Here is a 24157-nt window from a genome sequence, read left to right as displayed (position 1 = left end):
ATTACTAACAATGCCTGGTATTTTTTTTGGAACTATACAAAGCTTTAACAACAATTTAGGAGCCATTTGTAGTCTCAAAAATGGCTAAATTTGATCGCGTAAAGAAAGTTAGCTCAAACTTATTGTAAAATTTTATATTTGGTAAATTATTTAAGAAACAATCAAATTCTGGGTTGACATGAGCTGAACTACACAGTTTACATTATGACATAAGCCCCAATCCACTCTAAAATCTCTTTTCCGGCTTTTTGTCGAAGTCAAAAGAAGAAAAGTACCCTAATCGGGCAGTGGCAAGAATATTGCCACCAACGCTGGTGGCCTAAACGGGCAGTGGCAACTATATTGCCACCAGCGTTTTTGGCCTAAACGGGCAGTGGCAACTATATTGCCACCTAGATTTTTGAGAGTTTCTTTCAAACAAAAATTGTTTTGTACATGTAATCATGTATATAATCATTTCCATAATAGTATGCGTTGACAACTCTTCCAGTTTTCTCGGCCTTATAAAGGGTTAATCCATAATTTTTACATTATTTGCATGTTCTGTTCTGCATGTTGTGAGCATAGAAAAATACACAATTTTGCTGAACATTGAGACATTACATCTCGTTAAATGAAGAAGTAACTGAATAATTTCAATATTTGATAAGACTAGTTTACAGCATTTTTGAACTCGGTAAGTTGATGATCGTTTTTGGTGTAGAATCATGCCCTGAATTCGAAAACGCGAAGGAAAAAAATTACAGTAGAGCGGAAATTTTTTCGACTTTCCATACAAGGTTGATGATTTGAAATCGATTTTTGTTCTATTTTCAAGCAATGTCGCTCACTTGAAACATCTCAGTCTCCGTAACAAATGCTCCGATTGAGCTTATTTTTTTACTGTAACTCGCCTACATATGATATGTCAAATAAACGTTGAGAAAGAATTTTTAAATTGTTTTTTTTTTCTCATTGAAAAAAATACATTTCTTCGTATAATTTTGGAAATTTTGCTAAAATTTATGGAGACCGTCCCCAAAACTCGCCAATATCTTGAATTTCATCAATCTGACGCAAAACCTGTATTCAGATGATCGAATGGTATGATATTCAGCTTTTAATTTACGGAAAAAGATTTTAAATTGGTTGAACAAAACGAAAGATATTTTAGTAAATTCCATATTTTAAAAAGTTGTAAAACTCGATATTGAGCTAAAACTCAAAAACTGTTCTACTTAAAATTTTTTGAAGCACGGTTTCTAAATCAGCGCTAAATTATGCTTCAAAAATTTTGGTCGTTGACAGAAGTTCACGACTTTCGTTTTATTTTGTAAACTAGTGTAATTGTTTGTTTATTTACCATAATACATAAAGAATACGCTTGTATACAAAATTTAAGCCATTTTGATATAGTAGAAATATAGTTGTTTCATTATTCGAAACGGTTCTCTGCGCCATTTTACGCCGAAAGCAGTTAGACGAGTTCAAAGTTACTCTATAAATATCAGTAATTTGCAAATAACTTTGTAATTTTCAAAGCTTGCGTTTTTCAATAATCAGCAAAAACATGTATTTTTACATTCCAAACAACTTTGTAGAAGACGCAAAAAATCTAAAAAATCCCGTTTAAAAGTTATGATGAAATATATGATTTCTAGGGGTCATGCACACACAACGCAATACATCTCGTAAAGTATGAGATTCAGCATTATGGCATCTTTGACAAAGTTGTTCAAAATTGCATTCTGCACAACTTTGCCGAGGACATCAAACGTCTATCTGCATTTTTTGAAAAAATATTTTTTTCATCTCGCTTATAGGTGGATTGATCATTCAACTTTTTATGTCAAAAGATGCGCCTTGTCTAATGTAGAATCTTCTTCGAAGAAACTATATCGCAAATATCATCGGTTGAAGCGTTATTAAAAAAGCGCACGAAATCGGCAAAATAAAACACTGTGCGATGGTGTTGCAGAAACAGCGTTGGGTGCTTCAGCGGAATTACGAAAGTGAACTAAATCCATGCAAGCGATGGATATGTGTAAGAGAACCAAAAACCAAAAACTAAAGCGATCTCAATAAATCACACAATTTTATATTCCTGAGACGTAAATTTACAGTTGGATGAGTCAACGTTATTTGGAAAAATTAAAATTTAAGCGCATCAGCCCCGAACATTCTTTGAAATCTTTATTTGCGTCTAAAATTACTGCGCAAAATTGTAATGCGACTGGAGAGCGAGCTCTGTAATGTGGTTTATATTTGAATGTGATAACAAATTTTACATGGATCTTGTAACCAATGATAACAAAATATAGCATAAAGTGTGCAGTTTTAACTTTGTCAAAATGATCTGTGAAAAAGTTAAATCCTGGCTAGTAATTGTCATCTTGGTATGAATCAGCCTCCAGTGGGGACTATCAAGCAGTCAACTAAAAGGTCTGATACTTTCGGCTCTGCCCATACGTTGAACATATCGTAGGAATAAGTACCCCAATTCGATGATGACCTTGAATTTCTAAATAAAGTATTTTCATGATTGAGAAATTTGTAGGTGGTACCATAGACTAATTTCAAGACCTCGATGTACCAAAGAAAACGATCAAATTTTCTGTGTCCAGTCCGGTATCCAATAAATATTCATTACCGTGTATTTTTTCCGTGTTAATTGCCTTTTGTGTAAATTATATTTAGCGTGTTACACCGATCTGACAGCTCTGATAGTAAGGGACTTAACATAAATTACGTAAAGTGAGTACCGAGGATTGTTCACAATCTGCGAACTTGACTGCGGAAAAAAACTAGGGGTGGGTAATGTCTATGACATAACCGCAAGCTTGACGTAGGACAAGTTTTAGCGTGTAATAAACTTTTTTGGAGCTTCTACCCTATCTGGTGTATGCGTAGCTATTAAGCAACAGCAAGGGTGTCTGGACGTAATTTCCGTTACGGCCGAGGATCTTGACTTCCGTGTTTGTGCGTGTTTGTGCGTACGAATGCAAACATTGTTGACTTGAAAAGAAAATTCTCAGTTAATAGTTATTTAAGTGATGATTAAACGCTGAGCTGAGAGACAAGCTCCGTTTCAGTTTGGATTTCTGCCTAGAAGAACAAAAAGAAGTAGAAAAAGAAGTAGAAAAGAAATAGAAGAAGTGTCAAGAACAGGAATGAAAATATGTTGGTCTGGAAAACTTTCTCCAATAACTCTTGTGGACTATTTTGGTGGTCCTGAAAAGGACCGTTTGGTGTTTGGTGGTTTTGATGTTCCTGGGAAGGTTCTTGTGCCGATGATTGTCAGCGACCAGGTGTTGTTTGTGGTGAGTATTTGCTGTGTATCGTATCGAATAACGTTGCATTCCGGGCTCCGGTTTCTTGAGCGTAGCGATGTATCTTCCGTAGATTAGATGTTTGATGGTTCGGGCACTTCTACTGCGAGCACAGACAAAATTGGACGGTGGTAAGAAAAATAAGAGCAATAGCGTCTACACTCTGCGCTAATATTTTTAATAAAGGTTAAATCAATACACGATCCACCTAGTGTGGTTGCTTCGTTATGAGGATTAGCTAATGTTAAATTTAAATGCTTCTTCATGAAGTTAAGGAAATCAAAATTTTCTTGTTTGGAAACGTCAATATTAAAGTCTCCAGTGACAACCATTGGCGTGTCCAGTCTAACATATCTGAACAATTTCCGTGTCATGAACAACTTTGTATTTCTTATGGTTGTTCCTGGTGAAATGTAAACCGACATTAGAAGTACTTCGGTTCCCATAATATTAACCGTTGCTGCACATATGTCTCCATAGTTGATCACTTCAGCAAACGTCTCGTCTCGATCCTCACCGAGTTGCTTGATGGGATGCGGAACAGCCACGGTTGATGCCGTTTCCTTCTGATAGATCGCAACTCCAGCCGCTCTCATACCCATTCGCTTGCACTGGGTGATGCGCTTATATCCATCAATCTCTATTGGAGAGGTAGCATCCATCCAGGTTTCATTCAGAGCGAGAAATTCTACGCTTGAAAGGATTCGATCAGTCGCTATGTCCTGCGCGTGAGCGTTCAAACTCTGTACATTGAGGCTCATCAATGTACATGCAGAGCCGCTGTTTTCAACTACTTCACTCAGTTCATCTCCTAGTGTACGCAGTCGGTGATTACTCAAACGCAACAACTCGTTCCTTAAATCCACCATCTTTGGTGAGTTGCTACCCTTAGCATGATGAAATTTAAACGAGTTTGCGGAGTTCGTTAAGTAAAGGCCTTGAAGCGTCGTAACACGTGACAAGCCAACGTACACCAATTGCTGATCTTGACTCTTGTCATAATCATACACGACCTCGGAGAAAGTGCCACCTTGCGACTTATGAACTGTTAACGCACAGGCACTAACCACCGGAAACTGTATGCGTTTGCATTTAATGATGCTGCTTAGCTTTATGTTACCTGAACGCTTTGCAATAGGAGTCCAATCGGGTTGCAGAATTCCTGGCCTTGAATAGACAGTTGGTCGCGATTTGATCCTCAACGCAGCACCTATCGTCTCGTTGTCGTACTTGAACCATAGTTTCACAACTGAGCCGTCTTCATCCTTTTCAATATATTTCAGCTCACCTATCGCACCATTCACTACGCCATCTTCTACATCGACGTTGGTTGTAATCATGTATGGCATACCAACGGAAAGGCGTAGCAAATACGGTAACCCACCGGTTTCCACGACGCTCATCTTGTAGAGCTTGATGCGAGAGCTTGCCAGTTGACCAGCGTCCTTGTATCCCGCAAAAACGTCATCTGCTATACAGTCCAGAGCATCCTGATTATGCAGAACTTCGTTGTTGTATGCTTCAACATCCGCATTCCGATGATAAAGCCTTATTGCTCCTGGTGCGTTTTGTTTACACCACTCTACAGTACGGAACCGACTTTCAATCAGTTTGGTCTCCTCAGCAGTCATTTGCTGGCCATTACCAATCTTAGTGAGTATACTGGAGAACTCTACATCTGTCTGCCGCATCACCTTAACAAGCGGTAAGAAATCCAATGCTTGCCAAAGAACAGCACCGTGAAAGGAATTACCTGTAGGCTTGTAAACAGGCCTTGCATTGACGGGTGGCAATTGTCGCAAGTCTCCACAGAATACGATGTTAATTCCGCCAAATGGATCATCATAATTGCCACTAATGTCCTGAAGACGCGCATGAATGGTGTTGAGAATATCCGCACCAATCATACTAACTTCATCGATTATGACCGCCTTAATGTTTGCAAAAGCATTGCGATACAACTGCAGCATCTCAAAGCTGAGTTTCGAATTGGCTCGCCTTGACATAGTGATCCGAAACGCTGAATGAACGGTTGTTCCTCCTATAGCAACGGCTGCTTTTCCGGTGGAAGCACACGCCACAAAGGCGTTCTTCTGCGCGTTGTGGGCTTGACTGTAGCGATTTATCGTCTCCATTAAAATGCGCAGAGTGAATGTTTTACCGCACCCAGCAGGTCCAGTAAAGAAAATCTGCATCGGCTTGCTGCTTTCATCGTAACTGTGCAAACTGTGGATCATTTGCAGGATGAGGTCGCGCTGCTCAGCATTGGTTGTCCTCACCATTGCACAGTAATCTTCTTTCGACATGACATTAGTACGTTGCCTGATGACAGCATTCAGTGCTCCTGTGGGCAAATGTTCAATATCGTCGTTGTTGGGCTCCATGATGATCGTTCGCACAAATTCATCATTTTTCTCTGTAGCGGCATTCTCCTGCTCACCAACCTCTTCGTTCTCACAAGTACGAAGGTATTCCTCTACAGTCTGTTCCAAATTCAGCTCGCAGTCATATTCCCTTCGTTTTCTCAAGAGATCTGCCTCATTCGCATCATAAAGCTGAAGAAACTTGTTGCCATCCAGAATGTCGCAGACTTCGTTTCTGAATGGCCAAAACAAAAGTACCGATTCACGCTTGTACTCAGCCAACTCGTTCATGCTGTAGCCACGCCATCTTAGTATTCGTGGAACATTCCGGATAGTGTAGGTGTTAGTACCTCTTCTTTGAGTGTACCGTGCTGCGAAGTCAGCTAAACAAACATCTTCTAAGCCATCGCGCTCTTCGTATTTCTGGATAATGTTCTTGGTCCACACATCAGTCGAATCCTCATCGATTTCCTCTTCATCCATCTGCCTGTACTGTTTCCTAGATCTTATCCTTTCATGAGGCCACATCGTTGGCAAGAATTGAACTTTCCTGCTGGCTTCAGACATAGGCAATCGCAGAAGTACCCATGCAGCTTCCTGGGCACACATCTCCACAGAGTTCAACATTTTCAAACTAACCTTCTTCAGCAACGCCGTGTAATCTTGATCCGGATACTGCTCTTGCAGAGCGATAAGCTCTCGATGCAATCCACTTATACCGCGGTTCGACTTGTTGACATAGTCAACCAAGTAACACGCACATGAGTACACGTCGAGGATGAACTGCAAATCCATGTTAGAACGAAGCTTTTGAGCAATCCATGGGTTGAAAGGATTCGTCCATAGCTCATTCATCGCTCGCTTCAGGAAGATCGTTGGTCGTTTAATCGAAGAACGCAGAACATCAAGGTAGTACTCGTATGTACATTTACAGTCGTCTAGAAACTCCTCTAACGTGTCAAATGCCTTGGTTTCCAAAACTTGTCTCATTTCCGAGGCACGCTTCCTCAATCGATCACGGCGACTATCATCAGCGGTGAGAGGAATCAGTGTACGCTCTTCGTTCATTGGCCAGTACGGTATGTTAAACCTGCAACGCTTTTCATTACGTTTGTAACAAGTACGCGTGTGGTCATGAATCTGCTTCTTGATCGTTTCCGGTAAATGCACAGCGCTGATGGAACTAACTTTCCTAATAAGCTCCATTGTAGCAGGCATATCTTCAGAAACAGTTTCGTTAGGATCGTTTGCGAGCCAAAGCATGATATGTGCATGTGGGCTGCCGCGGTGCTGAAACTCGATGCGCTTGAAGGAGTCCACGACGTAATGCTTTCCCAACGGGCTGAACCTTGGTGAAGAAAGGATCGTCATGAGAACATCGACAAGCTTGTTGAAGTACAAGCAGCACGTGACGGCATCATCATTGACCAACGTTGCTCGCTGTAGAGCACTCAACTCCTGCAGCGGGTCTGTTAAAGCAATGCCGTTATACTCACTGGAGAGTTTGTGTAGCTGCTTCAACAAAAGAGGCCATTGAGTTTCACTGGCACTCAGAGTCAGGAACATGGTTGGCTTCCCCAACTGTCGTATCATGGCAAAAAGGTCCTGTTTCCTTTGATACCAATATTGCACTGAATTTGGTATCGACTTCATAAACGACAGGTTCCGTTCCATAAGACCTTCCACGAAAGCTCGGTCGTTGAGCTGTCCTCGCGTTATGTTCGCGGTTCCCACGCTTTTGAAGACATGCTGTAACCCTTCGGTAACTCGAAGACGCAGAATCTTCATAGCCATGTACAGCAAATGGTTGGGCTTGGCTCCTCGCCTATCACTCCGTCTCAGCTCACTAGTAGCCTTCATGAAAGGCGTGACGTGAATCCCAGCCTTGAATTTTCTGGGGTGTCCAAGATAAATATCCGGAAAGGAAAGCTCCTCGGCATCATCATCGTAAACGATGGAAACTGGTCTCCTGTTTTGAGCTGGGGCGATTTCCAAACACTTATCCTCATTCCACATAAGTGTCTGTTGTTGACCAGCAAACATCTCCACATCATTGGTTTCCTCGATGATATCCAGCTGGATCGCGTCTCCATCCCGCGATGAACCAGGTTGAGGCTCAGAAGCAATAGCGCTCAATCGTTCCTGGTTAAAACTTACCCCCTCCCGTCTATACAAAGGAGTGGTAACAAGATATTCCAACCAAGCTTTCACCACAGACTTTTTGACGAATCCAGACAAGTAATTTGATTTATGAATAAGGTGCTTTTTAATGCACACGTTAAAAGCATAATCATCTTCAAGCTCGCGTGGAAGTGCCCTAACCATCTCATCTACATCTACTGGAACATTGATCACCTGACCAATGATCGTGTAACTGCCTAAAATTTCGGATGATATTTTATAAAAATCGAATGAATCATTAGAATGTAAGTTAGTCATACCTTGCGCTTGGCGCAGGCGGCGAATCTGCATAAACGGTAGTCGAGGCGAGATCAATCTCTCGCTAATTGGGTCTAGCGGTGGTAGACTCGGTGGGTAAGGCGGATATTTGAACCCATTTGACGATGACAAAGTTGGCACCGTGCCTCGCTGCAAAGTACTTCGGCAGGTTTGACACACTTCAAATCCCACGATAGATTCAAAATGACCACCTTCCAACAATATCCTTCCTGCAGCTTCTTTAATTGGTTTCAAATCATTTTTAAACCACAGCCTGTCGCACACGCTGCATGCAACACCGAAGTCATTCTCAATGAACCGTTTATGGAATTCTCGGTCCGCTTTTTCAAACTCCGGTTCACCTTGAGAAAAAAATGCAATAGCTTATGTTAAATTGTACAAATCGATATTCATAGCGATTAAAACATAGCATTTGCATATTACTTACCCTGACTAGAGATATCAGGAGTTTGAACAAATCTGTTTTGCCCAGAATGCGACGGAACAATCTCTGTAAAAGTTCGTTCACGTTAATGTTTCAGTTATTTATAACAATCGAGTTATGCAGGTTCAAGGTCCACATAGAAAACTTGTGACATACTTTTCGTCAGCTTTCAAAAGTTAAAAAGGTTATAATATACAGTTGTAATATTTGAAAAAAAAACAAATGAAATCAATATTGAAAAGTATGGCTTTGAATAGTGTTCAATTAATGAATCATAAATGATTAATTTAATTCACAGTGTGGTGTATAAAAGTTAAAAGCTCATTTTTTTTACGATTTTGTCACCTTGAATAATATATTCGAAAGCTATAATAGGTTCAGTTATAAAGGCTTTTAGAGGTAGTAGGTACCCAATAATCGCACAATTCAGTTATTATCACTCAAGGCTTACAAGTAAGATTTCTTTGTTGGATATTTGTACTCTTTTTGAATTGATGATTGTTGACGATTCAAATAAATATTTTGATTTTCACAAAAAACAAAATGCATATATTTTTCGTAGCATACATACCTTGGCTTTGAAATTGTCCGTCTTGAGTTTCTCCACCTCTGATAACAGGCGGAGCGGAACCTATAAAAATTAGACAAAAACTGTCAATTGTCATTCACGCGTCGGCAAATTTCGGATTCAACTAGAATATCATTTTTCTATTATATTGCAAGCTACTTAAAGCATAACATAAAGTTTTGTATGGCCTGTACAGAATCTGTCTGAATCATGATGTCATGATTTTTTCCTATCAATGAATTAAAGCGAATGTGGAAGGAACTACTGTTAAACGTGTACATATTGTTTCTTGAAGTTGATAAATGCGTTTTGCAATGAATTTCACAATTGATTTCCGTCAGATATTAATTCACATAGTTCACAAAAAAGGTGCAACATCCAGTGCAAATATTCCAATTTTGAGGGAAAAATATTTGAAGCGATAAACTCTCAGGTATTTAGCAAGGCAATGCTGAGGGATGCGTGCCCGATTTCTGATCAGTCCAGGATCTTTTTGTAATGAAAACATTCGGAACTTTCTTGGACATAGAGTATCATCTGACCTGTCACATGATATACATAATACAAAAGGATGCAAGAAAGCTCTCTTAACTCCCAGCAGCTAACAGCTGATCACACAAACATGTCAATATCCCAACACAATACATACAATATTTTAACAAAACGCAATGGAACTAAAGATTGAAAAGCAAAAGGCTGAATCACTTACTCTGTATACATTGGCTGTTAAACAAGGAAATAGAATGAAGTCAATGTTTGAGTTTAATCAAATAAAAAATAAAAAAGGAAGCTCTCAGGTAATATGTATTCATGACATAATTAGCTAAGGAGAGTACTTTGTCCCAGTTTGGGCGTAACGTCAGAATGAAGTTTTGTTATCCAAAATTATATTTATAATTCTCAAACGACAAATAAATAATATAAATAGACCGTCACTGTTAACCATTTATATTATTTATTATTTATTTGTCAGCTGAGAATTTGTGATCCAGAGAGCAGTGGTGGTGAACTTGCGAATTTTCAATGAGAACCTGTTGCTGCGTTTGAATCCTCGTTCGGTCGTGGAACTTTTTGAGTAGGTTATTCGCGAGAATGAGAAAGTATTGCATAACTTACGATCATTGGCGTAAAATCAATGTACAAACATTTGATTTGTATTGATCAGAATGAAATTAATGTTAGATGATGCTCGTTCATTGTAAAATATTTGATCCTGAGTACTAAACTGAGTCTAATCTTAAGCTAGCAGTACACGCTTCGCCAAGTGTGCAAATTTTTCCGCACGCATAATCCAGCAGGCCAAAGTCGGTCTCAACATTGTCAAAACATCGGAAATGTCAAGCGTATGCTTTGCCGTTGGTTGATGCGTGCGGAAAAGTTTGTACACTTGGCAAAGTGTGTACTGATGGCTTTAAAGAAATTTAGCAATTTGGTTCGATCTGAGAACAATCACGATCACAGCGATCTCCTGTGTGGTGTATCCAACGAGCGTGGTTTAAAGTTTGTAAATTCAGTAACAAATTTTGAAAACGACGTATCATCAATGGTGTAGCATTGATTATACGTCGTTTTCAAAATTTGTTACTGAATTTACACATCACTTACCGCTAAAGAGTAACGATCCATCTTGCGCGACAGCAACAAACCAAACCGGATCGGTGCTCCTACCCGGAAGAGGCTCAAGGATATAATTAGGCACCGGGTCGGGCTGGACAGTCGGAGCTGTATCGGTAATGGTATTTGCGTCGACGCCAACGCTGACATTTTCCCGCGTTTGTTTCTTCCGTAGCCTGTACTGCCTCATCCGTTCAGCACTGGTCAATGCAGGCTTCGGCGAAACTCGAATCTCTTCCTCCTCTTCACGCCTTCGCTTGCGGGACTCCGCAAGGTACTTGGACTGCATGTGTCGAGACATCTTTCACTGATAACGCACGCCAAACAGCTCACTTCACACCTTTTCAACTGACACTTCACTGGCAGAGAACACTTCCTCGGAAGAACCACCTCCGTCGACAGTAGAGTCAAAATGGACAACTAGTGACACAATGCTATGACTTTTATAACCACAAAACCCATAACCAATTCTGTTAGGTATGCCAGCGAAAGGAAAATGGGCGGGCAGTGTGATTAAACAGAGAATCATTCCAAAAAGGCGGAGCTACGGTTTCCAGTCCTGTTGAGTGAGGTAGGTTGAAATCGGCTGGAGGTTGATGCATCCTGCTCTTATCCATTTGTCAACAAATGGGTGGGAGCAGGATGCAGCAACTTCAACCTGCTTCAGTGGACAGATAATATGAGTAATTACTTAAGAACATTAAATGATTGAAAAATTAAATGTATTAAACCGTTGCCTTGTGGGTTATGTGGCTGTGATGATTAACCGTTTACATCTCGGTTTACATGAATCATGCGATGATGCGTTCTAAATTTCGTATGAATTAGGCCTGAAACAAAATCACTTGATAAATTTTTCTATAACAACTCTCTCATGAAAATGTGGTGGCCTTGACAAAGGCACAAATTCAATAGCTTTCGTAAATTACGTCTGCAAATAGAATGAAGTAACCTTCAAAAATTAAGATCGCGAATTGTCGTGGCGAAAGTATTGTGTGGCTTCGTGGTCGTGCGGCTAAGGTCACCAAGCCTTTAGTCGCATCGTGCTAAGGAGCGCGGGTTCGATTCCCGCCGCAGCTGTCAGGAAAAGTTTTCGGCTGTGCCACTGGGCGTTGCATGCTAGTCCGTTGTCTAGTATCGTGTTTCCTTCAAAGAGAAAATAGCTCACTGGAAGCATTAAACGTGTCCGTGTCTTTACTTGTCATTTCACAGCGAATATTTTTGTCTGTCGGCGAAATCAATCAATAATTAGAAACATGAATTAGACAGACTTTTCCGTATAAAATTTGTAGAAACAAATTGTGAGAAAATAGCTGATAGAAAAAAAATCATTTGCCCTCATTTCAGCTGTCTTGTGGCAGTCTCAATTTTCTCAAATTGCATTCTAAACAACTCTTGCGAATGAAATTTTGTGGCCTTGAGAAAGGCCGTTTTACTAGATTTCACTTATTATCACTCGGGAAAGTATCATCTTGATGTGTTTGATGCAAGCAGTGACGCGCTTTTGAAAGCGTGTTTTCCTCCATTGACAACCGTCCAAAAGTTCTCACTGAACCGATCCGATCACCACCATTACTGGTAGGAGCCGATCATCGCCAGCCAGCTGCTGCTTCTGCCACAATGGCGATAGTGCCAATTTTCCACCGTCCCAAGCAGTCGGAATGGCTTGGTGTGTGCTCGCTGAAAATCTTTGATGGAACCGGCTGATCGTTGGTCTGCCGGAGAATGTCGAACTGGATGCTGCTGCTGGCACCACGATGATGCATGCGAGCTCGTGTTTGCTCCGTATCGATGACCTCTCTGGGCAAGGTGCAAAGTGTGAATGATGAGGGGTGGAGCATGCACACACAATTTATACCCACAGAATAGAGCCTGTAGCACCGCCCTTTCCGAGTGTTTCTCAGTCATTTTTGCAGCTAGCGCAAATGGAACGGAATCGCGGAGCGTGTTTCATCATGATCAAATTCTGAGTGACGTAAAATTAAAATTCTTTCAATATGCAAGTCAATAAAATCAATCAATAATTCATAGAAACATGAATTAGACAGACTTTTCCGTATTAACTTTGTAGAAACAAATTGTGAGAAAATAGCTTATAGAGAATAAATCATTTGCGCTCATTTCAGCTGTCTTGTGGCAGTCTCAATTTTCTCAAATTGCATTCTAAACAACTCTTGCGAATGAAATTTTGTGGCCTTGAGAAAGGCCGTTTTACCAGATTTCACTTATTATCACTCGGGAAAGTATCATCTTGATGTGTTTGATGCAAGCAGTGACGCGCTTTTGAAAGTGTGTTTTCCTCCATTGGCAACCGTCCAAAGCTTCTCACTGAACCGATCCGATCACCGCCAGCCAGCTGCTGCTTCTGCCACAATCGATAGTGCCAATTTTCCACCGTCCCAAGCAGTCGGAATGGCTTGATGTGTGCTCGCTGAAAATCTTTGATGGAACCGGCTGATCGTTGGTCTGCCGGAGAATGTCGAACTGGATGCTGCTGCTGGCACCACGATGATGCATGCGACGCTCGTGTTTGCTCCGTATCGATGACCTCTCTGGGCAAGGTGCAAAGTGTGAATGATGAGGGGTGGAGCATGCACACACAATTTATACCCACAGAATAGAGCCTGTAGCACCGCCCTTTCCGAGTGTTTCTCAGTCAGTTTTGCAGCTAGCGCAAATGGAACGGAATCGCGGAGCGTGTTTCATCATGATCAAATTCTGAGTGACGTAAAATTAAAATTCTTTCAATATGCAAGTCAATAAAATCAATCAATAATTCATAGAAACATGAATTAGACAGACTTTTCCGTATTAACTTTGTAGAAACAAATTGTGAGAAAATAGCTTATAGAGAATAAATCATTTGCGCTCATTTCAGCTGTCTTGTGGCAGTCTCAATTTTCTCAAATTGCATTCTAAACAACTCTTGCGAATGAAATTTTGTGGCCTTGAGAAAGGCCGTTTTACCAGATTTCACTTATTATCACTCGGGAAAGTATCATCTTGATGTGTTTGATGCAAGCAGTGACGCGCTTTTGAAAGTGTGTTTTCCTCCATTGGCAACCGTCCAAAACTTCTCACTGAACCGATCCGATCACCGCCAGCCAGCTGCTGCTTCTGCCACAATCGATAGTGCCAATTTTCCACCGTCCCAAGCAGTCGGAATGGCTTGATGTGTGCTCGCTGAAAATCTTTGATGGAACCGGCTGATCGTTGGTCTGCCGGAGAATGTCGAACTGGATGCTGCTGCTGGCACCACGATGATGCATGCGACGCTCGTGTTTGCTCCGTATCGATGACCTCTCTGGGCAAGGTGCAAAGTGTGAATGATGAGGGGTGGAGCATGCACACACAATTTATACCCACAGAATAGAGCCTGTAGCACCGCCCTTTCCGAGTGTTTCTTAGTCATTTTTGCAGCTAGCGCAAATGGAACGGAATCGCGGAGCGTGTTTCATCATGATCAAATTCTGAGTACCGTAAAATTAAAATTCTTTCAATATGCAAGTCAATAAAATCAATCAATAATTCATAGAAACATGAATTACAGACTTTTCCGTATTAAATTTGTAGAAACAAATAGCTGATAGAGAATAAATCATTTGCGCTCATTTCAGCTGTCTTGTGGCAGTCTCAATTTTCTCAAATTGCATTCTAAACAACTCTTGCGAATGAAATTTTGTGGCCTTGAGAAAGGCCGTTTTACTAGATTTCACTTATTATCACTCGGGAAAGTATCATTTTGATGTGTTTGATGCAAGCAGTGACGCGCTTTTGAAAGCGTGTTTTCCTCCATTGGCAACCGTCCAAAACTTCTCACTGAACCGATCCGATCACCACCATTACTGGTAGGAGCCGATCATCGCCAGCCAGCTGCTGCTTCTGCCACAATGGCGATAGTGCCAATTTTCCACCGTCCCTAGCAGTCGGAATGGCTTGGTGTGTGCTCGCTGAATATCTTTGATGGAACCGGCTGATCGTTGGTCTGCCGGAGAATTTCGAACTGGATGCTGCTGCTGGCACCACAATGATGCATGCGACGCTCGTGTTTTCTCCGCACTGAATGCTGAATGCCGTCGAGAACTGGCCCGCCACTTGCTGCTGTGGATGAGATTTCCGAGTGTCGTCGCTGAGTCGGTGTGCTGCTGCCCAGCTAGAGGTGACACCTCGACGGTGGTCGAAATGGAACTGACGAACAGCTCTCGCATGATCGCATTCCGTTCTGCATCGTGTTTGCCCCTCACGATGCGCACCAATCAGAGAGCGACGGTAGACTGAACGAGAAAATTTGTCCGCTACCCATATTTATAGATTTCAGCGATTTCAATGTCTAACTTTAAAACAAATTTTCCGCTATTTATCAATGATTTTCAGGTTCACCGAATGTTACAAATTGAACGTGGGAGTTTCATCTTTCGAATAACGAAATTTGTTTATCATTTCGTTCAGTGGAAAAGAGACTGTGAGCGTTTAAAATCTATCACTCAAACGTAACGCTCTTGGTTTCATAAATTTTGAAATGACACCGGGTATAGAAAACAGAGACGTAGTCCTACGTCAAAATCGCGACCATGACACCGCTGGTGGTACAGTCCCAGAAGGCTGTAATGAGCATTTCCTCCTTCTTATCCGTTACCAAAGCACAGAGATTTGGGCCCCAAATGTTGGGGCTGATCACTGACTCTAAGGCAAGATTGATTGCGTCGACGGAAAGATTATAAGTACATATTCGACGAGAAAGGCACTATCACCACTAGGTGGATTAATCTGGCTTTTTTGGTTGAACATTGATTTTTGAACAAGTTTTATCACATGTGACATCAATGCTTAACATTCCAACTTACTTACCTTACCGGTCAGGCTAAGGCCGGGGTGGCCTCTTCTGTACATAGTAGTCGCCTCCATTCCACTCGGTCCATGGCTGTTTGTCTCCAGTTCCGCACTCTGCGTAGGGTCCGCAGATCGTCCTCCACTTGGTCGACCCACCTAGCTCGCTGCGCTCCACGTCTTCTTGTACCGGTCGGATGACTCTCGAGAACCATTTTAGTCGGGTTGCTATCCGACATCCTGATGACGTGACCCGCCCACCGTAGCCTCCCGATTTTCGCGGTATGGACGATGGTTGGTTCTTCCAGCAGCTGATGCAGCTCGTGGTTCATTCGCCTTCTCCAAGTCCCGTCTTCCATCTGCACTCCGCCGTAGATGGTACGCAACAACTTCCGTTCGAAAACTCCAAGGGCGCGTTGGTCCTCTGCACGTAGGGTCCATGTTTCGTGCCCATAGAGGACGACCGGTCTAATCAACGTTTTGTAGATGGTTAACTTCGTGTTACGGCGAACTTTATTCGATCGTAGAGTTCTGCGTAGTCCAAAGTAGGCACGATTTCCTGCCACAATGCGCCTCTGAATTTCTCTGCTGGTGTCGTTGTCGTCGGTCACCAGTGAGCCCAAGTACACGAATTCTTCAACCGCCTCGATTTCATCACCGTCGATATGAATTCGGGGTGGCGGGCGCGGTGATTCCTCCCTGGACCCCTTTGCCATCATGTACTTTGTCTTCGACACATTTATGACTAATCCGATTCGCCTAGCTTCCCTCTTTAGTCGGATGTACGTTTCCGCCATCGTCTCAAATTTACGAGCAATAATATCAATATCATCGGCGAAACCAAGCAGCTGAACGGACTTCGTGAAAATCGTCCCACTCGTGTTTATCCCCGCTCTTCTTATTACACCCTCCAAAGCAATGTTGAACAGCAAGCACGAAAGACCATCACCTTGCCGTAACCCTCTGCGAGATTCGAAGGGACTCGAGAGTGTCCCTGATACTCGAACTACGCACATCACTCGATCCATCGTCGCCTTGATCAACCGTATCAGTTTATCCGGGAATCCGTATTCGTGCATAGGGTAAATGATGATGGTTGGACCAATTCTGGGTATTTTTCAAGTAGTCAAAATTCAAGTCGATTTTAAAATATGCTAGTAAGTTTTTTACATTCAAAACTTGGGATTGATGGAAAGTTCTACTCTTCTAGTTTACGAAAAGCCCGACGGAACGTTAATTTAGGGTAAATGATGATGGTTGGACCAGGTTGTGGTGTTTTACTACATGGTCGAAATATAAGTCGTTTTTCCCCTATGATCATAGCATTTTTCTATAATAAACTAAAGGTTGGGGGAAAGCTCTACTCTTCTAGTTTCTGAAACGTACGTCAATTTGATAATTTACTTGATATTTCACTGTAAAAATCGTTTTTATTTATCACACAATTTTGATTTTGGTTGGACCAATGCTGATTATGGTTGGACCAGTACATTGATAATGGTTGGACCACACGGTGTCTTTGATAGAAGAATGTTACTTTTAGTTAAAATTAGTAGCAGTATCAGTAAGAGCATACATAAGAACATTTTTATCCCAAAAAGTTAATTAAATATCAATACCATTTGATTATTCTAGCAAGTTTTACGTGCGTTGAAGGTTTAGATATGACGAAACCACACCTCAAATTTTCAAGAGCACAAATCTGAAGAACCAAATGTCGGTTTCCACTGAAAAGTTGATCGATTTGTTACCTGCTGGTAGTGACAAATCGATCAACTTTTCAGAGCAAACCGTCATTCGGTTCTTCAGATTTGTGCTCTTGGAAATTTGGGGTGTGGCTTTGTCATGTCTTCAACTTAAAAGATGTCTATCCTTTAAGGTAGAACGGAATGAATGTGGAAGACCGATGTTTTATAATGATAGATACAGTGAAGGAAAACAAGAAAATATGTATTTTGTATATTGATGTTTTTATTTTTTAGTATTCTTAAAACAAGGCATGCTCAAAATACACGTAGCACCTAGCATCGAGCGTTGAATCGTTCCCAAAGCCTGAAACGCTATTGTACAAAATAAGAAGTTACTGCAAGCCACCTTCCCGCGATGCAATGGACAAAGTACATTCCCGTGCATTAATTACTGTATCAACTTAAGGCTTAACTTCCGGGTTGCGCTAGAGCTTGGCCAGCAGGGCAGTGCTTCTCACCACTGCAGGATAATTTGGATTGCATCCCTTAGCAGCTCGGTTAGTGAGAGCCGTTTCGCTTTAGGGATACTCGTTTTCTTCTCGTCGTAGTTTTGCAATCCGGACCGGAGTCGTCGAAGATGCGAAGTGAGCTCCACCGCCTCTATTTGACAGTAACCGTGTAGATATTCGGTTCTTTCCGCCACGTTTTCCCTGATGAGTGCACCACCAAGTGAAGCCGTCCACTTTGCTGTTGAAGGCACTAAAAGCGGACGAGTCTCAGCTTGGATAATAACTGCGTTGGGGTGTCGTTTGATATCCGTCCGATGGAATCACGCAATTGATAATTTATCACTGTTATTGTCACATGACTTGTCCTTTCATTGCGAGCTAAATTAGTCCAGCGCACAACTAACGATACCGTTCAAGGATGCGGTTCAACAATCTTTTCAGATTTGAAGTTTTCAATGCGTAAAGTGAACTGTAAACAAACAGAGCTGGTCTTAGCAACCAACATGGTAACGGTTTGGTCGAACCAAAATCATTCGTTGGTCCAACCATGATAATATTCAGTTGGTTCTAAATCGCTAATTACTTTAATTTGCAATAGAAAATGATATATTTTTAATTTGCTAGCATAAAGTTTACAGATTTTCGCATTAGTATATATCAAAAAGTTTATTAGTTTTAAAGAAAATAGGACTCCTGTGAATGTGACAAGTCGGGTTATCTAGGTGCCCCAATTGTGTTCAAAAGTGGTCCTTGACAAAATTCCGAGTTATATAAAAGATTTAAATAAATTTTAATGAAAGTCGATGTCATTTCAATAAAAAAGGAGTATGCTATAAGAGTAAGGAGATATACGGTACAATTTTCAAAATTATGTTGGTAATATCAGCTTTTTTCAAGTTGGTCCAACCATGATCAGTTTTTTGGTTGGTCCAACCATTATCATTTACCCTACTCTTTTAATTTTAAAATAAACCGTTTTAATAACAAGGGAATTCTGATCTTGGTTGGACCAACACTGATTATGGTTGGACCAAAGATTTGATCATGGTTAGACCAACTGACAAAAAAAGGTTTTCTCAATCGATATGAAATTCAAAATGTATAATTCTAATACATTAAAATGTAATAATAATAATTTCATCTTAAATAACCAAAAAATAGTACAAATGACGTAAAATTTGTAAGATTGCAGGAGCGCACGTGAACTGGATATGGTGTGAATGAGAATAAGAGGTAATTTTAGGATATTTTCTACTCACCGGTTAGCGGTAATGGCGGTATAAGCCATTGGGAGTTTAGCGTTTCTTGGTGGAAAATCAAAGAGGTTCCTCCCACCACGTTCGATAACGCCAACCTGTTCCGATCTCCGAGAAACATAAAAATCCCAACCGCTCAGTTTTAGGTGCACACGGTGGTGACCATGACCGTCCAAGGGTAAGTCGATGCAATCACGGGAAAGAAAACAAGATGGTTTCGCATTTATTCAATCTATTTATTGTAGTAATACTTGTAAGCTTTTGGTAGTTTAGAAATTGGTGTTCAAACAGATCATCACATATAAAATTCACCCCAGCAGAATGTGCCTCAATTCGCTGGGTAGCCCTTAGGCACCTGCTCCTCCTCGGTCTTCTTCACTACCGTCTACCCTCGTTGGTTTGACCGCATGTAATCTGAACACTTTTTAGTTTGACCCCCTCTAATCTGCACATCATTCAAACTAAAAATGGTTCAAACGTCATTCTGCTAATGGAACGGTGTGAAACGGAACGCAGAACCAAAACAAAACACCAAATCAGGTTGCCAGTAGTGTGTTTTTCGATGCTAACAGAGTTGCTAGACGTTCAAATTAAAAATGAACCCCGCTGGTTTGCATGAGGTGCCGTTCAAACGAACGGGGGTAGACGGTACTCCAGGTTAGATCCTCTCATTCGAACGCATATCCGCGCATAGATTATGGTGGCTTGTTTTTTTTTTCTTTCGGGAACATCGGAGCTGTAGCGACCGTCCATAGAAGTTGCCTGTGGTATCCGAGCCACCCACTCACTCAGACGTATTGAGCAAATATCGTCACAAAACACTCGCACACAAACTCGCGCGGCACACGATATTCACGGTTTATTGATATACTTTGTGGGAGATCGCGAAGAATAGCAGATTTTAGGTTCAAGCACATTAAAATACATTAGAAACCGAGAAACTTTCAGCTGTCAGAGCGCGGAAAAAAATTAATAACAAAACCGGTCATAGCAACCATCATGGTAACGGTTAGGTCCAACCTGGTCCAACCAAAATCAAAGATAGGGCCAACCATCATCATAATCATATTGGTTAATTTCGCTAATTAATGGGATTTTTAATAGAAAATGATGCATTTATGAGGCACCAGAGTGAAGTTGACATGTTTTCGCAATAGTAAAGCACAAAAAGTTTAAAAATTTGAAAGAGAAATACATATTTTGTGCGTGTTTTAAAAAGAGCTATTCTGGAGCCACAACTGCGCTAAGAGTGAGACTTTTAAGATCGTCCATTCTATAGTACCTAGATTTGAAAACAAATTGAGGTAAGTTAATATTTTCTCAATGCAGAAAGAGTAATTCATTGACTGTACCAAGATATTAGTTAGTTTTGTTTTGGAAAATGTAAGCAAAATCGACTTTTTTCAAAATGGTCCAACCATGATCAGTTATTTGGTTGGTCCAACCGTCATCATTTACCCTAATCTGCCATAGCTGGTCTCGATCGATTGTATCATACGCCGATTTGAAATCGATGAACAAGTGATGTGTGGGCACGTTGTATTCGCGGCGCGCATTTCTACAACACCTGGCGGATGGCAAACATCTGGTCCGTTGTAGCGCGTTCACCCATAAATCCAGCCTGATATTGCCCCACGAATTCTCTTGCAATCGGTGTTAGACGGCGGCATAAAATTTGAGAGAGTATCTTGTAGGCAGCGCTCAGTAGTGTGATCGCGCGGTAGTTCCCGCAATCCAACTTGTCGCCCTTTTTGTAGATGGGACACACGATACCTTCCATCCATTCCTCCGGTAATACTTCCTCCTCCCAAATCTTGGTAATGACCCAGTGTAGTGCTCTCACCAGTGCTTCTCCACCGTATTTTAGAAGCTCGCTTGGTAGTTGATCTGCTCCAGCGGCTTTGTTGTTTTTCAACCGGCCAACCTCCTCAATCTCTTGAAGGTCAGGGGCCGGAAGTCTTTCGTCCTGTGCACATACTCCTAGATCTGTTACCACGATACCTTCGGTACTTGCAACGTCGATATTGAGGAGCTCATCGTAATGCTGCCGCCACCTCTCGAGCACCTCACGCTCGCTCGTGAGTATATTCCCGTGATTATCTCGGCACATGTCGGCTTGTGGCACAAAGCCTCTGCGCGAGCGGTTCAGCTTCTCGTAGAACTTTCGTGTGTCTTTAGCGCGGTACAGCTCTTCCATCGCTTCGCGATCTCGTTCTTCCTGCTGGCGCTTCTTCATCCGGAAGACTGAGTTCTGCCTGTTCCGCGCCTGTTTGTAACGTGCCTCATTCGCTCTCGTACGGTGTTGCAGCATTCTCGCCCATGCTGCGTTCTTCTCGTTTTTCAACTGTTCACATTCGCCGTCGTACCAGTCGTTTCTGTGATTCGGAGTCGCGAAGCCTAGTGCTGTAGCCGAGATACTACCTATGGCGGATCGGATGTCCCTCCAGCCATCTTCAAGTGTAGCTGCGCCAAGCTGCTCTTCCGTTGGTAGGGCCACTGCTAACTGCTGCGCGTAGTCTTGAGCCACTTCTACGTTACGAAGTTGCTCGATGTTGAGCCGCGGCGTTCGACTTCGACGCGTGGTGATAACTGTCGAAAGTTTTGAGCGCATGCATACAGCGACTAAGTAGTGATCCGAATATATATTCGCACTGCGGTATGTGCGGACATTGGTTATATCCGAGAAGAATTTACCGTCGATTAGAACGTGGTCGATTTGATTTTCTGTTTGTTGGTCGGGTGATCTCCAGGTGGCTTTGTGGATATCTTTGCGGGGGAAGAAGGTGCTTCGGACTACCATACCACGGGAGGCTGCAAAGTTTACACATCGCTGGCCGTTATCATTCGATACGGCGTGCAGGCTGTTTCGCCCGATTACTGCTCTGTTCATTTCCTCCCTTCCTACTTGCGCGTTCATGTCGCCGACAACGATTTTCACGTCACGCGGCGAGCAACCATCGTATGTTTGCTCTAACTGCGCGTAGAACGCTTCTTCCTGGTCATCAGGTCTCCTTTCGTGTGGGCAGTGGACGTTAATGATGCTGTAGTTGAAGAAACGGCCCTTAACTCTCAACATGCACATCCTTGCGTTGATCGGCTGCCACACGTTGTCGCATCTTGCCTGACACTATAAATCCTGTTCTCAGTTCATTCGTGGTGCCACAGCTTTGGTAGAAGGTAGCCGCTTGATGCCCGCTTTTCCACACTTTCTGTCCAGTCCAACAAAGTTCCTGCAACGCCACGATGTCGAAGTTGCGGGGATGTAACATTCCAACTAATAGGCATAAAATTAAAAGAAACTAATATATGACATATGTATCCAGCTTTTTACGCTGTTGTGAGGGGTGATTCATTTGTGACGGTTCTTGCCGACAGCCCTTGCAGCATCACAGTTGCCGAAAATTTCAGTTCACTGCTTCACATTTGTCAAAAATTTGCACCGGATGTTACCATTGTTACCAGCACAACAAAAACAATGCAGCGTTCGTATAAAATGGTTGCAGGATTGGAGAAACTGCCTGAAGATTCCCGGAAGTGATTTGTTGGGGAAATTCCTAGTGAGGATCTCGTAGAGTAGACGCCGGAAAAATGCAAGAGGTTTTAACTGCTCTTCATGGCGATTTCTTTGGGAGCTCAGGGAGTAACTTATTGGGATCCCTCCAGAGATGCTAAATTATTGCAGGATTTTTGTTTCATGTGAAGTGGGAAAAATTATCAGAGGGTTCTCGGAAAGACTTCTGACTTTCCCAAGAGAAACTGCTAGAAGTTTCTTGGAAGGAAATGGTGAACATATGCAGTGAGAATTTCAGATTGCTTCAGGAGTTCATTTCGGAGATTCCTCCGGGAATTTTGACCGGGGATTCATCCAGTAATTTCCTCCGGGGACTCCTTCATAAATTGCCACCGGGGGATTCCTCCACCGAGGATTGCTCTGAGAATTTCCTTCGAGGATTGCTCCAGGAAGTCCAATCGAGAAATTCCTTATGAATTCCTTCTGTTTTTTGACGTAGGACTACGTCTCTGTTTTCTATACCCGGTGTCATTTCAAAATTTATGAAACCAAGAGCGTTACGTTTGAGTGATAGATTTTAAACGCTCACAGTCTCTTTTCCACTGAACGAAATGATAAACAAATTTCGTTATTCGAAAGATGAAACTCCCACGTTCAATTTGTAACATTCGGTGAACCTGAAAATCATTGATAAATAGCGGAAAATTTGTTTTAAAGTTAGACATTGAAATCGCTGAAATCTATAAATATGGGTAGCGGACAAATTTTCTCGTTCAGTCTACCGTCGCTCTCTGATTGGTGCGCATCGTGAGGGGCAAACACGATGCAGAACGGAATGCGATCATGCGAGAGCTGTTCGTCAGTTCCATTTCGACCACCGTCGAGGTGTCACCTCTAGCTGGGCAGCAGCACACCGACTCAGCGACGACACTCGGAAATCTCATCCACAGCAGCAAGTGGCGGGCCAGTTCTCGACGGCATTCAGCATTCAGTGCGGAGAAAACACGAGCGTCGCATGCATCATTGTGGTGCCAGCAGCAGCATCCAGTTCGAAATTCTCCGGCAGACCAACGATCAGCCGGTTCCATCAAAGATATTCAGCGAGCACACACCAAGCCATTCCGACTGCTAGGGACGGTGGAAAATTGGCACTATCGCCATTGTGGCAGAAGCAGCAGCTGGCTGGCGATGATCGGCTCCTACCAGTAATGGTGGTGATCGGATCGGTTCAGTGAGAAGTTTTGGACGGTTGCCAATGGAGGAAAACACGCTTTCAAAAGCGCGTCACTGCTTGCATCAAACACATCAAAATGATACTTTCCCGAGTGATAATAAGTGAAATCTAGTAAAACGGCCTTTCTCAAGGCCACAAAATTTCATTCGCAAGAGTTGTTTAGAATGCAATTTGAGAAAATTGAGACTGCCACAAGACAGCTGAAATGAGCGCAAATGATTTATTCTCTATCAGCTATTTGTTTCTACAAATTTAATACGGAAAAGTCTGTAATTCATGTTTCTATGAATTATTGATTGATTTTATTGACTTGCATATTGAAAGAATTTTAATTTTACGGTACTCAGAATTTGATCATGATGAAACACGCTCCGCGATTCCGTTCCATTTGCGCT

General features: G+C 42.1%; 2 protein-coding genes across 2 annotated transcripts in view; one reads left to right on the top strand and one right to left on the bottom strand.

Annotated features, from left to right (window-relative positions):
- Positions 1-24157, top strand: part of LOC109422212 (tyrosine-protein kinase receptor) — a 251711-nt gene that overhangs the window by 18270 nt on the left and 209284 nt on the right. The window lies entirely within an intron of this gene.
- On the bottom strand, positions 3037-11038 carry LOC115254659 (uncharacterized). Its single transcript, XM_062857894.1, has 7 exons — positions 10729-11038; positions 9833-9846; positions 9127-9186; positions 8559-8621; positions 8113-8260; positions 3743-8049; positions 3037-3084 (listed from the first exon to the last, which is right to left on the bottom strand). Exons 1-7 carry the CDS (start codon positions 11036-11038, stop codon positions 3037-3039), a joined length of 4950 nt encoding a protein of 1649 aa, XP_062713878.1.

The sequence above is a fragment of the Aedes albopictus genome, chromosome 3 (genome assembly GCF_035046485.1).
Source record: "Aedes albopictus strain Foshan chromosome 3, AalbF5, whole genome shotgun sequence".
Taxonomy (NCBI): domain Eukaryota; kingdom Metazoa; phylum Arthropoda; class Insecta; order Diptera; family Culicidae; genus Aedes; species Aedes albopictus.
Note: the sequence above shows the minus strand (reverse complement) of the source record. Positions and strands in the feature narration are given on the sequence as shown.

What these genes read in the sequence shown, in the direction of transcription:
- LOC115254659 (XM_062857894.1), bottom strand. Translation starts at nt 11,038, where the DNA reads ATGTCTCGACACATGCAGTCCAAGTACCTTGCGGAGTCCCGCAAGCGA. An exon ending in TCCTGATATCTCTAGTCAGG is followed by an intron (nt 8,261 to 8,558) that starts GTAAGTAATATG and finishes AGTACTTTGCAG; the next exon opens with CGAGGCACGGTGCCAACTTT. An exon ending in TTAATATTATGGGAACCGAA is followed by an intron (nt 3,085 to 3,742) that starts GTACTTCTAATG and finishes TTGTTCTTCTAG; the next exon opens with GCAGAAATCCAAACTGAAAC.